The sequence below is a fragment of the Hippopotamus amphibius genome, chromosome 8 (assembly GCF_030028045.1).
Source record: "Hippopotamus amphibius kiboko isolate mHipAmp2 chromosome 8, mHipAmp2.hap2, whole genome shotgun sequence".
Taxonomy (NCBI): domain Eukaryota; kingdom Metazoa; phylum Chordata; class Mammalia; order Artiodactyla; family Hippopotamidae; genus Hippopotamus; species Hippopotamus amphibius.
In genome coordinates, this window is record NC_080193.1 from 144,121,673 (window position 1) to 144,133,977 (window position 12,305).

The following is a 12,305-nucleotide window of genomic DNA, read 5'->3' on the forward strand; positions in this document are numbered from 1 at the left end:
GCGGGTTTCAGCCACAAACACGCCCCACACTCGGCATCCCATGGTCCTAGATAAAGAACCTCCCAAAACGAAACTGAACACAATTTTAATACCTAACGCTGAAGTACACACCCCGCACATACACACGTCATTACACAGTTTCATCGCCTGGCTTCCTAACAGATGATCCTTGTGGGACCAGAAATGAAAAGCCACCCAAGAAATCCTGAATTGAGGGTCTTCCAGCGACACCATCTACAAATTTTGGAGTGAGTGGCCTTATTTGTCACAAAACTGCTGAATGGTTGCCGATGGAATAAGTTCATACATTTTACTGAGTGTGTATTACATAAGCCAGTATTTCTCAAATGTCTTCCCGGAGAGCTGCAATTTCTATAGGAATTTCAGTTTTTTCATTCTATTGATAATTTTTCCAAAAAAACTGTATCATGACAGAAGTCCTCTGCAGTTCTAATTTGCCTTCAAGTCTCACAGAGTAAGTCTATAGGACACACTGACCCCTGGCGGGGGGGACACATTCTCAGGGTGGTAAGGGTATTTTTTTTTCTTTAAAAATAAAACCCCAAATGACTACAATCCCCCCGCTACAGGAAAAGAGGCAGCATCACAGGGGAAAATCAACATCTAATACCAGGCTTTTTCTAAAGCATCAAGTGTTTCCTGTCCCCTGGAAACAGGGCAGGGGTGGCGGAGACCGGGGGTGGCGTGGTCAGGCCCTGACTGCGGCGGACCCGCAGCCCCTCCCCGACGGCTGCCCTGGCTGAGGCTGGTGGAGCCGCGCTCTGAAACAGCGCGGGGTGGGGGGGGGGTCTCCTCCCTTCTCGGAAGAGGTGAAAATCCTCCCTGGTGAGGGTGGGGGGCCCCTGTAAGGCGCGTTCCTCAGCTGTGCCCTTCGCCTGAACCCCCCCGAATACCCCCTGTTCACCAGCTGAGGGAGGGAGACGGGGAAGCCGGATGCCAGCCTCCTCGGCACTGGGGGGTGAGGGTGGGGGCGCAGTGGGGGTAGGTGAGAGAGGCGACGTGCGGGCCAGGGAACAAGGCCGGGGAGGGGGAGGGGCTGGCTCTTCTCGGGGCGGGGCCTGGAGGTCAGGCCGGCGGGGTCGGGCCCACCCGTGCGCTGGTTCCCGGTGGGATACCCGCGCCCCCCAACCCAGGTCGAGATAGGGTCCTCCCGGTCCGGGCCTCAAGGGTTAGGGTTAGGGACCGGTGCAGGGCGCCTGCCCCCGCGGGAGCGTTGCTCGTGCCCTGCGCCGCCCCCCACCCCGCGCCCGAGGCCCCCGCAGGGGCGCCCCGGTGGGAGGAACGGCGCACCCCCGAGCTCGGGGCGCCCCAGCCGCGCGGAGAAGGCTGCCCGGAAGGGCCGCGGGGCCGCCTGGGCACGGGGCTCCGAGGAGGGCCCCGACGGCCCTCGCGCTGGCGCGCGCTCCAGCGGACGCGCAGGGCCAGGGGGGCGGCCCGGAGGCGTCCCTAGGTCCGCGCAGGAGACGCGCGGAGTGCAGAGGCGAGCGGGGATGCCGCCGGGCCGGGAGACGGCGCGCCCGGGCTCCCGCCCAGCAGAGGCGCTGGACAGCGCGCGGGGGGCCGGAGCCGGAGCCGAACCGCGCCCGACGGGCCGGGGCGCTCCCGGAGCCCCCGCCCCGCCCCGCCCGGCCCGCGCCCCCGCCCCCGCCCCCGCCCCGCACAGCCCGCCGCGGCGGCCGCCCCTCCCGCCCCGCTCCCGGGCACCGCGGCCGCGCGCGCGGGGGCCGGCAGGGGGCGCCGCGGGGCGGGCGGGGCGGCGAGCGCGTTATAAGGCGCGGGGCCGCGGGGCGCGCCGCAGACGCCGCCCGCGGAGCGCAGAGCCGCCCGCCGCCCGCCGCCCGCCGCCCGCATGGCCCCCGCGCGCTGCCCCGCCCGAGCCCTGATGCTCGCCTACGCGGGCCTGCTGACCGCCGCCGCGGGCCTCGGCTCCCCGGAGCCCGGCGCGCCCTCGGGGAGCCGCGCGCGCGAGGAGCCGCCGCCCGGCAACGAGCTGCCCGCGGAGCCGGCCGCCCGCCCGCCGGTAAGACGCCGCCCGCCCCGCCCCGGCCCCGGCGCCCCGGGCACCCCCGGGCCTCGGCTCCCCCACCGGAGCCCGCGCCTCCGGAGCGCCCGGGCGCCCCGACGGCGGAGGGCGCCGGCCCCCGGGGCGCTGGGGACCTGGGCTGGCCTGGGGGTCCTCCCCTGTGAAGTGGACGTGAAAGCGCTCAGCTCGCGGGGGAGGCCCAGCCGGGGATGCCGCGGCCACCGCACAGCCCGGCGCCTTAAGGGCCGGCCTTGACCGTCCTTGGCTCTGGGGGCAGTTCTTTGGCATTAAAGCACAGTGCTGCTCGACCAGGGGAAATGCATCTTCTCTGGGGACTTCCACGTTAGGAAGTGAGTAAAGAGCGAAGAGTCTCATTCTCCTGAAATTCGGAGGAATGTATTTGTAAAAGTGTGAGCAGGTTACTGGCCGCCACCCCACCGCACCCCTTGTCCCAATCTATTTGGCGCAGTTCTCTCTGAAAAACAAGAACTGCCTTCCTGCCGGTTGGGGAGGGTGCGGGGGAGAAAGGGGTGGGGTGCCGGGCCCCCAGTGACGTGTGATTTCTGGCTGTGGACGATGATGTTCATCTCTGCCCTGCTCCCTCCTTCCCCTGCTACACAGGAGGGTGGTCAGGCCGGGAGAGGCTGGGGGACTGCGGCCTTCAGAGGAGCCCTTAGTGTGGGTGGGGTCTTTCAGACAGGGAGGGGAGGGCTTCGAGTTTCTGTTTTCTGGAGATGCCTGTGGGCCGTGCAAAGGGCAGGGCGTTCCTGGGGCCTCAGGCCTCCACTTGTGCTCTCAGCATCACTCTTGGAACCATGATGCCCCCACTAAAGGACACCCCCCACTACAGACAGGCGAAGGTGGCAGCCAGCCGTGCCCGCTCCCTGGGAGGGGCCTCCCCAGAGTCCTTGCTCGCATCGCCCCCAGCCACTTCCCGTGGACTGAAGGCAAACCCTACCCAGACAACCAACCACAACCCCTGGGGGACAGGGTTGCCAGATGTTGGGCTCCAGGTGGGGTTCTGGCCTTGGACCCTCCTTGGGTCAAAGCAGGCTCCTTTCTGAGGGCCCCTGGAGGCTAGAGACCTCGACTGGCCAGGGCAGTTGCCAGACACCCACCCACACTGCCGCAGGCCCATCTCCCAGGCCCCCAGACCAACGTGGTCCCACCTGTTTCTGTGCCCCAAACCAAAGCAGGGTCTGAGTCCTTCCACAGGCTACCGGTCCAGCTGGGAGGGCCAGCTCGGCACACCATTCCGCCTCGTGTTTCCACTGAGGGCAGCGTGAGGCCGTGAAATGGGGCCACAGGTCCTGGTGTCCATGGAGAGGAACCAGTGGGGCGGAGGCTCGCAGGGCCCAGCACCCAGGGACAGGTGGGGAAGCCCCAGGCACTCTGCGACCTTTCTGAGGTCTCCCCTGTCAACCCAGGTTCCCCCATCGCAGAAGCCCCACCCTCATCTCAGCACACTGGCTCCTGATAGGAGGCCCCGGACCTCTGAAGAGTGGTGGCGAGACCACTGGGTCTGTCTCTGACGGAGAGGCCTGGCGGCTCCAAGATGCCAGGGTCCTTCCATCAGCCACCGGAGCCGGTGCCCATGACCTCATCTAAGTTCTCTTGAGCCAGTTTCCTTCCCAGCTGGCAGCCTTGCCTAGAGTCCAGACTGTCCGAGGTCTGCTGCCCAGATGGCCAGAGGCCTCTCCCTGGAAGGTACCTTCTGGAACTCTCCATGTCAGGACTAGTCAGCATGCAGCATGCATGGGAATGGACATTTCTGGCGCCATCACTGTCCTTGCTTGGTCACCCTTCTCAAAAGTCCTGAGCCAGATAAGTGAGGTCACACACCGTGCAGGGGCCTGGAGTCATGACATCTCAGGCCTGGACTGCCCCTCCCCCCCCCGCCCCCAGTCCCCCTAACCACCTTGGACTGTAGGCCTTGGCAGCCCTGAGGGCCGGAGTTGGCATCCCTGGAACTTCGGACCATCAGGGTTGGTCGGGGGGTCCCTTCCTGAGCACCACAGATGCTGGTGGTCTGATCCTCCGACTCCCAGGAAGGGGCATTCACTGCAGCTCCTGTGGAGGGAGGCTGGGAGAGGCCTGGTGGCCCCACAGGGCCACATTCCCACCAGCTCTGAAGCTCTGCACCCTGTCTTCCTCCACTCATGCCCAGGTTCCTCTTCTCCTACAAGTCCAGGCTGTGGAGTGGCCGGTGCCCCAGAGGTCATCCTCCATGTGCCAGGAGGAAGGGGTTGGGGGCCGAGGCTGTGTGGTCTTGGAGGGCGCTGCTGTTGACAGTGCCCAGGGCCCGAGGGTGCTGGAGGCCAGTCCTGCACAGTGACCTCCTGCAAAGCCTTCAGTTTGCTTGGCCAGCGCCTCCGGGGAGGCGCCCCAACCTGAGGCGGCTGTGTTGCAGGAGCCCACCCTGGAGCGAGCGCACGGCATCGACCCCCGAGATGCCTGGATGCTCTTCGTCAGGCAGAGTGACAAGGGCGTGAACAGCAAGAGGGGGAGCAGAGGCAAAGCCAAGAGGCTGAAGGTGAGCACTGGGGCCCGCGTGCGCGTGTGTGTACGTGTGTCTGTCTGTCCGTCCGTCCTGGGGCGCGGGCGGGTGTGTGAGCCTCCACCCACGGGCCTTCCCCCAAACCCCCAGCCCACCACCATCACCCCACAGCCCCCGCTGGCTCCTGCTGGTCACCCTGAGCACTTCCAACAAGCACAGACCTTCACCCTCGGCCCCCAGAGCACAGACGTGTCACGCCGGGGCCCCGGTGACCCTGAGTTTGGGGCCTGTTCCAGCCATTCACCCTACACCCCTAGAATGCCAGGCAGCCTCACTGGCTCCCCGCTTTCTCCTCCCCCTGCATCCTGGCACGGGAGGCCTGGGCTGGCCTGGTGGGGCAGTCGGACACCAAGCTGGAGGGGCCTACAGGTGGGCTGCAGTGACACAGGCTGGGTCCTGGTGGCCGGGGGACACGGGCCCCTGGCAGCTGCTGGTCCCCACTCTCCTTCAGCCTGGCCAGGGCCTGGCAGCTGGTCCTGAAGGGCTGACTCTTGCCTTGAGCCCCAAAGAGGGCTGCATCCCCTGCAGTGGGGAGCTCTGCTCAGGGCTGTGCTGGCGTCCCCTGCCCCAGATCTGACCCAACGACCGAGTGCCAGGCTCTGAGCCTGAGGCAGCTAGGCTGCAGGGCTGTCACCAGACCTGACCCGTCACCCCCAAGCTGAGCTGGGGGCTCCCTCAGGCTCCTCCCTGCAGGGGGCTTCCTTGGATTGGGTCGCAGCCCAGCCCAGTGAGAGCTCCTTGAGTACCCCAGGTCCCAGTGCCGCTCCAGGCATGAGGGGAACTTGCCGACGGTGCAGTAACACACCTTGAGACTCGAAAGCAGCCTGGCGTGTCCCTCCCTCCCCTTTCCCTCTGTCAGGAAGCCCAGCCCCAGGGATGGGCTGTGGCCCCCTGCCTCCCCGTTTGTGCCTTTTCCTGCCCTCAGGGACCCCACCAGCCCTGTGCCTGAAGCTTTCACTGCCTCCTCAGGGGAACTGGAGGCCCCGGAGGCTGACCTCCACCTCAGGGGCCAAAGCAGCCTTGGTGGCGAAAGCTTGCAGAGGGGGTGTCCACGGTCCCCAGCCGGCCTGTTCAGATGTCCTCACGGTCAGGCTTCTCTTTCAGCTCGGCCTGCCAGGGCCCCCGGGACCCCCTGGCCCCCAGGGCCCCCCCGGCCCCATCACCCCACCTGAGGTCCTGCTGAAGGAGTTCCAGGTGCTGCTGAAAAGTAGGAAGTGGGCACCCACCCCACCAAGCGGGGCCAGGGGGGCATCCCCGAAGAGTCGAGGTGGGCTAGACCTTGGTCTGTCGACCAGTATCCAAGGAGGCCCTTGCTCTGGTGCTGGCCTGGGTCAGGGCTGTGGGGGTGGGGGAGGAGTGTGGTGAGGAGGCAGCTTCACAGAGGAAGGTGGACTTGGCCACTCGGTGTTCAGTAGGTGCCTGGGGACCAGCATCCACGGCCTCCCCCCCGCCCCAGCCCGGGGAGTCAGGTGAGTCTAGCAAAGGCTGAGAAATCTAAGCCTGTGTCCCCCAAGTGGGGACCATCAGGGAGGGGTCAGAGCTCCTTAAGCTTGCAGAGTGCTCCTCTGATCCCTGCAGTGACACCTGGGAGATTGGAGGCTCACCCCGGTAACACAGGCCCCCTCCTTCCCCTCCGCCCCCCGCCTCTTCCCCTGACAGATCTCTGCTGCTGGCCACAGAGCCCCACGGGAGGGCGCGAGGAGGCCGCCCTCACGGGGCAGGGAGGATGGTGTCGGGGCAGCGCCAGGAGGAGCAGGCTGGGGCAGCTGAGCCGGAGGCTGCAGAGGGAGCGAGCAGAGCGGGGTGCAGCTCCAGCACCCGGGGCGACGTCCCTGCCCTGTGGCCTGCTGCTGAGCCGGGGCTCGCGTTATGTACTAGTTAGTTCTATCGTGAAGCGCTGTTGAGAGGGGCTTTCCCCCTTCAGCTTAATGTCCTGTTCATTTAAATAGATCAGCTTCAGCGGCTGAAGAACCTCCACGTTATGTGCCGCACAGCTGCAATAAATATTTACTTATACCCAGCTCCTTTCCAAAATGACCAGGCTGGCTTAAACTGTTGCATTCCCTGATACAATAAAAATGTAAGCAGAGAAGAAACAGCAGCGGGAAGAGGGGAGAAGCGGTAGGATACACAGGTGAGGCAGGAGAACAGGGGTCCTGGGGGAATCAGCCCTGAGCTTCCTGGTAGCCAAAGCGTGAAAGGAAACAGGAGCAGCTGCAGGATCAGGAGGCAGTTTCCGAAGACCCTGCGGGCCAGAGCGGGTCTCCCGCGGATTCCCGAGCGCGCGCGGCTCCGGGGTGATCGGTAACGGCCCCCCGCGCTCTCAGCAGCGCCCGGGTTCGGGGAGCGGGTCCCGGCGGGACGCGGAAGCGCGGGCGCGGGCGCGGTGATCCCGGCGCGGCCACCGCTCGCTCTGTGGCAGGCGCGGTGCGCACGCGGGAGTGCGCGGAGACCGAGCCCCGCCCGCGCGGCCCCGCCGCGGAGCCGGCCGCGCCCCCGGAGGAGGAGGAGGAGGAGGAGGAGGAGGCGGCGGCGGGGCGCGTGCTGGCGCTGCTGGCTGCGCCCCTGGCCCCAGGGCCGTGGGCGCCGCGCGTCGAGGCCGCCTTCCACTGCCGCCTGCGCCGGGACGCGCCTGTGGGGCGGCGCGCGCTGCACGAGCTCGGCCCCTGCTACGTGGTGAGTCCGCGCCGGGCGGCCGGGGCGGCGGGGCCGGGGGGGGGGGGGGGGGCCGGGGCGGGCCCCAGGTGACCGTCCGCGCGCCCGCAGCCCGACGCCCAGGGCGCCTTCCGCCGCGGCCCGGGCCTGAACCTGACCAGCGGCCAGTACACGGCGCCCGTGGCCGGCCTCTACGCGCTCGCCGCCACGCTGCACGTGGGTGAGGCCCGGCCCGGGGGCGGGGGCGGGGGCGCCCCGCCGCGCTGGGTCCCCGCCGCCCGTGACCGCCCCGCGCCTCCCCCGCAGCGCTGAGCGCACAGCCGGCGCGGGGCCCGCCGCGCCCCCGGGACCGTCTGCGCCTGCTCATCTGCATCCAGTCCCGCTGCCAGCACCACGTGTGAGTGAGCCCGCCTCCGGGCTCCCCGCCCCGCCCCTCCCCAGGACGTGGGGGTCCGAACCGCCCAGACCCCGCTCTGCCCGCCGCGTCGCGTCCCCAGAGGCCTTTCCCGAGCAGTCCGTGCGGGCCCTCCCCAGGCACTCTGCCGCCCCACCCGTGAAGGTGTCCATCTTCCCCTTGCCTGTTGGTCTGGGAGCGCAGGGCTGCTCCTTCTGCGCCCCCAGCACCCGGAACAGCGCGGGCGGAGCAGGTGCTGGGCAGTGGCTGCAGAGGCGTGCGTGAGGGAAGCTCTCCAATTCTCACTCTGGTGTGGAAAGCCCTCCATCGATGGGCCCGAACCCGGCCTCGCCGCTGCCAGCCCCGCACCTCCAGCTGCACCAACCCGTGTCTTGTTTCCCATCAGAGCCCGGCCTTCAGGGCGCACCTTCAGCCCTGTAGAGGCTGTCCTTACTCCTCTTGGGGACCCAGTTCAGATACCACCTCTGCCAGAAGCCCGGGCCACGACAGCCATTCCTGTGGCACTTTGCTGGGTGTCGGCTGCTGGGGTGATTGTGAGCACGTTGTGGGTGAAGTTGGTGGGTTTGGGGCAGGGGTCTCAGGCCCATCCTCTTTCTGTTTTGGCCACAGCTCCCTGGAGGCTGTTACAGGGCTGGAGAGCAGCGGTGAACTGTTCACCATCTCGGTCAGTGGCGTGCTGTATCTGCAGGTGTGTGGGGCAAGGCTCAGCTGTGGGGGACCGCCGCCGGCTAGGGAGGGGTGCTGATGGGTGCTCAGGAGCTCTGGGTGCAGCGCCCTCAGCCTCCAGGCCCGGGCGAGGGTCAGGGCGGCACAGAGCACTCGCTCTATCCCAGGCAGAGCCACACCATGACCAGGTCTCCTTTCCCAGACCTGGCCCTGCCCCACAGACACCTGTCCTCGGCAGCTGCCCTGCTCCCCAGTCTCCTGTTTTCTGACCTCCCAGGCGTCCCATGTTGGGGACTGGTGCCCCTGGCCGTAATGGGCCCTGCAGAGGGACCCAGTGGGCAGGGGAGGGGTGGGGGGGTCAGCCACAGAGGTCAGCTCTTTGCCTGGGATGACATCGCGACCTCTGGCCCATTGAGACTGTGGGAAACAGATGCAGTTATTTCCCACACAAAACCCCAAATGACAGTCTTTCTAGGCATGTGGGGATTTGGGCAAATGCTCGAAGTTGATAAAATGGGATTTGCTAAAAAGAAAAAAAAAAGTTAGGTGCAGATGTGTGAAATAAAGCTCACATGTAAGTAGCACTAATTAGGCCAGGCCCATTCTGAGCACGTCACATAAATTACCCATTACAGCCCTCAGAGGTAGAAACTGTTATTGTTCCCTTGTTTACAAATAAGGGAACTGAGACACAGAAGGGTTAAGTAATTTGTCCAAGCTCACACAGCAAAGCCAGGATTGGAGGCCAGGCTGTGGCTACAGGTGGCAGTGGGGGCCGAAAGGCGTTTAGAGGTCTGGTCCCGGGCACTGCTGTGTGAACTTAAATGCACACAGCACGCCTGGGGTCTTAGATGTGAATCCCTGGGTTCTGCATTTCGGGGAGTTCCCAGTTCACATCTGGGGGTGCAGGCCTGCTGGTGCCTGGAACACATTTGGAGTAGCCAGGCCAGTCCCACGATGGCTCTACCAAATGGGTCAGTGGCCAGGCCTGTGGGGGAAGAGGCACCCTCACACCCGGGTTTAGAACCCTTTCAGGCTGCGAGTGTAGCAAAGAAAGCTGTGTGGCTCTTGAACCCCACTCTGGCCCTGAGCAGAGGCTCACTCCCATGCACATGAACTACAGGGAGCCCACTGGCACAGGGGGCTGATGGAGCTGGCGAGAAAGCACCAGAATAGGGGTCAGAGGTGCTGGTTTCAGGACAAGGCCTGCCAGCCCTCGCTGCCGTCCTCGGGCGGGCCAGGTGGGCATGGGGTGTGGTGGGCGCCCTGCAGGCCGGCAGCATCCAGGCTGACTCTGACTTCACCGCAGGCAGGGCAGTACACCTCCGTCTTCCTGGACAACGCCAGCGGCTCCTCCCTCACGGTGCGCAGCGGCTCCCACTTCAGCGCCGTCCTCCTTGGCGTGTGACTGCCACCCCAGCCCTTCCTCTTGTCAGGCAAGTGTAGCAGGACTGCGAACCATCTGGAGGCAGTGTTGGAGTGGCGGAGCCACGTGAGGAGAGAGTCGGCTGAACTGCCCGCACTGGCCACCGCGGTTCAGCCCAGAGATGCCCCTACAGGCAGCCCGGGGAGGTGACACGCAAGCCGGCAATCCCAGAACTGGGAGTGACTTCAGGGTGCCATCTTTTAAAGGGGAGGCGTTTCGGGTGCCCGGGAGCACGTGCTTTGTCCATCCCCGGCTGCAGGCCCTGGGCCCCTCCTGGCCCCACTGGCAGCTTGCCCAGGCAGCCTCAGCTCCGTGGCTGTGTCCCAGCCCCACCAGAACTTTCCACCTTTCTTCGTGTTCTCATGGGCTGCCTGCTGGGAGTGCCAGCGCAGAGGGGAGAGGCATGCCAGGCGCCTTGGGTGGAGGAGGGGCAGCATGTGCAGGGCTGAGGGGCCTGGCCTGCTGGGGCAGCAGCCTTCCCACGGCTCCTTGACTCCTCCTGGGGCTCCCCTGTCCCCACCTGCCCCTCTCCCAGCTACGCCTTTAGCCTGCCAAGGACCTCAGGGCACTGCTTGGCCTGCAGGGACCACAGGATGCAAGCCTCTCCTTGTGGTCCCTGGTCACAGCAGCCTCAGGCACCAGAGAGACACTGGTTTGGGGCTGTTGGGGGGACAGTGACAGTCCGGAGCTGTTTTCACTTGTTCTGCGTGCACGTTCACTCACAAGCTCACCCCGGCTTCCCACACAGGAGCTGTCCCTCCGCCTCCGTCGCAAACCCTCTCCTGGACCAGGTCCCCTTGCCCATCCCCTTGAGGCCCTGCTGGCTGCGAGGGTCCACCCACCCGCTCAGAGAGCTAGAACATCCTTGCGGAAGAGGGGCGGCCAGGCCCTGCCTGCCCCGCCCAGTGGATGAAGCAGAGGCTTCCCCCCAGCCAACAGCTCTCAGTGCCCGACCAAGGCCCAGCCTAGCTGGGTCTGTCCAGCTCTGGGGTTCTCCAAAGCATCTTCCCCATGTGGGCAGAAGCGTGGCTCTAAGCTCAGATGGGTGTCTTGGGAAGGCTGGGTCCCAAGTCCTCCGTGCTGCTGCGGCAGCGATGGGACGGGGGTGGGGGTGGGGGTCTGGTCCTGTGAAGAGACGAGGGTGTCTGGGAGTTTCTGCAGTTTCTTTCAAGATGTAGGGCCCCACTGCCTGCTGAGGAGGTTACACCAAGCCCTGTCCCTCCACACGAAACAGGCTACAGGAATGTGGTGCCGCAGGCTGTCCTGGGTGCCGAGCTGGTCTGGCAAGGGTGCCTTCAGGCTTGGGCGAGACGGGGCATGGCCGCAGTCACCTCTCACCGTAACCTCTTAGCTGGCCTTGGGATGTGCAGGCGGCTGCGGCCAGGCTGACTGACCCCCAGGAACCCTGAGCTTCCAGTCCCACAGTCAGACTCCAACATCTCCCTCCCAGCCAAGGGACCCCAGACGCGATGTGCACGGACCCACCACTCTGCGCCCTTGGGCAGGCCTGGCACAGTTCTCAGTAGGACGCGCACCCGCCCTACCAGGAAGTGCCAGCTGGCCGGTGTCCTGCCTGCCCACGCTCTCTGATAAGGGGTGGTGTGGCCACACCCTTTTCTGGATTTCACTTTGTATCCAGTGGGCACAGATATTTTAGAGAAGCTATCTTTTACCCTTGAAAAACCCAAAGATGTCTTTCATTTTCTCAATGTAAGTGTGTTTGTTACACAGCAATTTATTGAAGTATTTATTGTATAATATTGTCAGGTGGAATATATTTATATATATAAAAAACTGACCTTATGAGGATTATTTTATGTGATTATACAAAATTGCAGAAACAAAGGGCAGGCCTTAAAGCAGAGCATCTTAGTCATTTAGGCCAGGCTCGCCGAGGACAGGAGTGGGCTCTGGGAGGGGAGGTGGAAGGGCAGTTCCAACCTGTGGGGGCCCTCAGACCCCATGGAGAAGGTGGTGGGGGAGGGCCCAGCCAGGGAAGCCCAGCGCCCAGCCTCTCCCAGCTCTAGGACAGTAGCGCTCTAGGAATTAGGGACACGTGTTCACAGACTGGTGCCTTGTTTGCTGTAAGAAAATGTTTATTGAATAAATTGTTTTACTTCCCACTTCTGAGCTGCCGGGGTTCTTTCCTTCCATGACGCCACACTGCAGCATCCCGGTCCTCAGCAGGAAAGGAACCTGCTCCCGACGCTCTGGGAAAGGGTGTGCTGGAGGCGTTCCCGAGGCACTTGCAGCGGGGAGGCCAGACCCGCTGACAGCTGACGAGGTGATAAGGCCATGTGTGCAAGCCAGGCGGGGCCAGCAAACATGACAAAACAGCTTCAAAAGCAAATTTTCAGAATCTTACATCATCCTGAGGCAAGCATTTAAAGAGAAAGACCTAAGAGCTGCTTTACCGAGAATTTCAGCAGTACCAATGGCCTGCTTTCTATATAAATAAGGGCTTGAAAAGAATTTTAAAGTTTTTTTTCTAAGTAGGCTCATTATGCATTTTTAAAAATTTATTTATATTTTATTGGCTGTG

The 12,305-nt window shown here is 64.2% G+C and overlaps 1 protein-coding gene across 1 annotated transcript; it reads left to right on the forward strand.

Annotated features, from left to right (window-relative positions):
* Positions 1-1,870: 1,870 nt before the first annotated feature.
* ERFE (erythroferrone) lies at positions 1,871-9,745 on the forward strand. The gene is made up of 8 exons (XM_057746855.1): positions 1,871-2,041; positions 4,455-4,577; positions 5,706-5,808; positions 7,024-7,277; positions 7,368-7,476; positions 7,563-7,653; positions 8,281-8,359; positions 9,647-9,745. The coding sequence occupies exons 1-8, from the start codon at positions 1,871-1,873 to the stop codon at positions 9,743-9,745; spliced, it is 1,029 nt and encodes a 342-aa protein (XP_057602838.1).
* Positions 9,746-12,305: the final 2,560 nt, after the last annotated feature.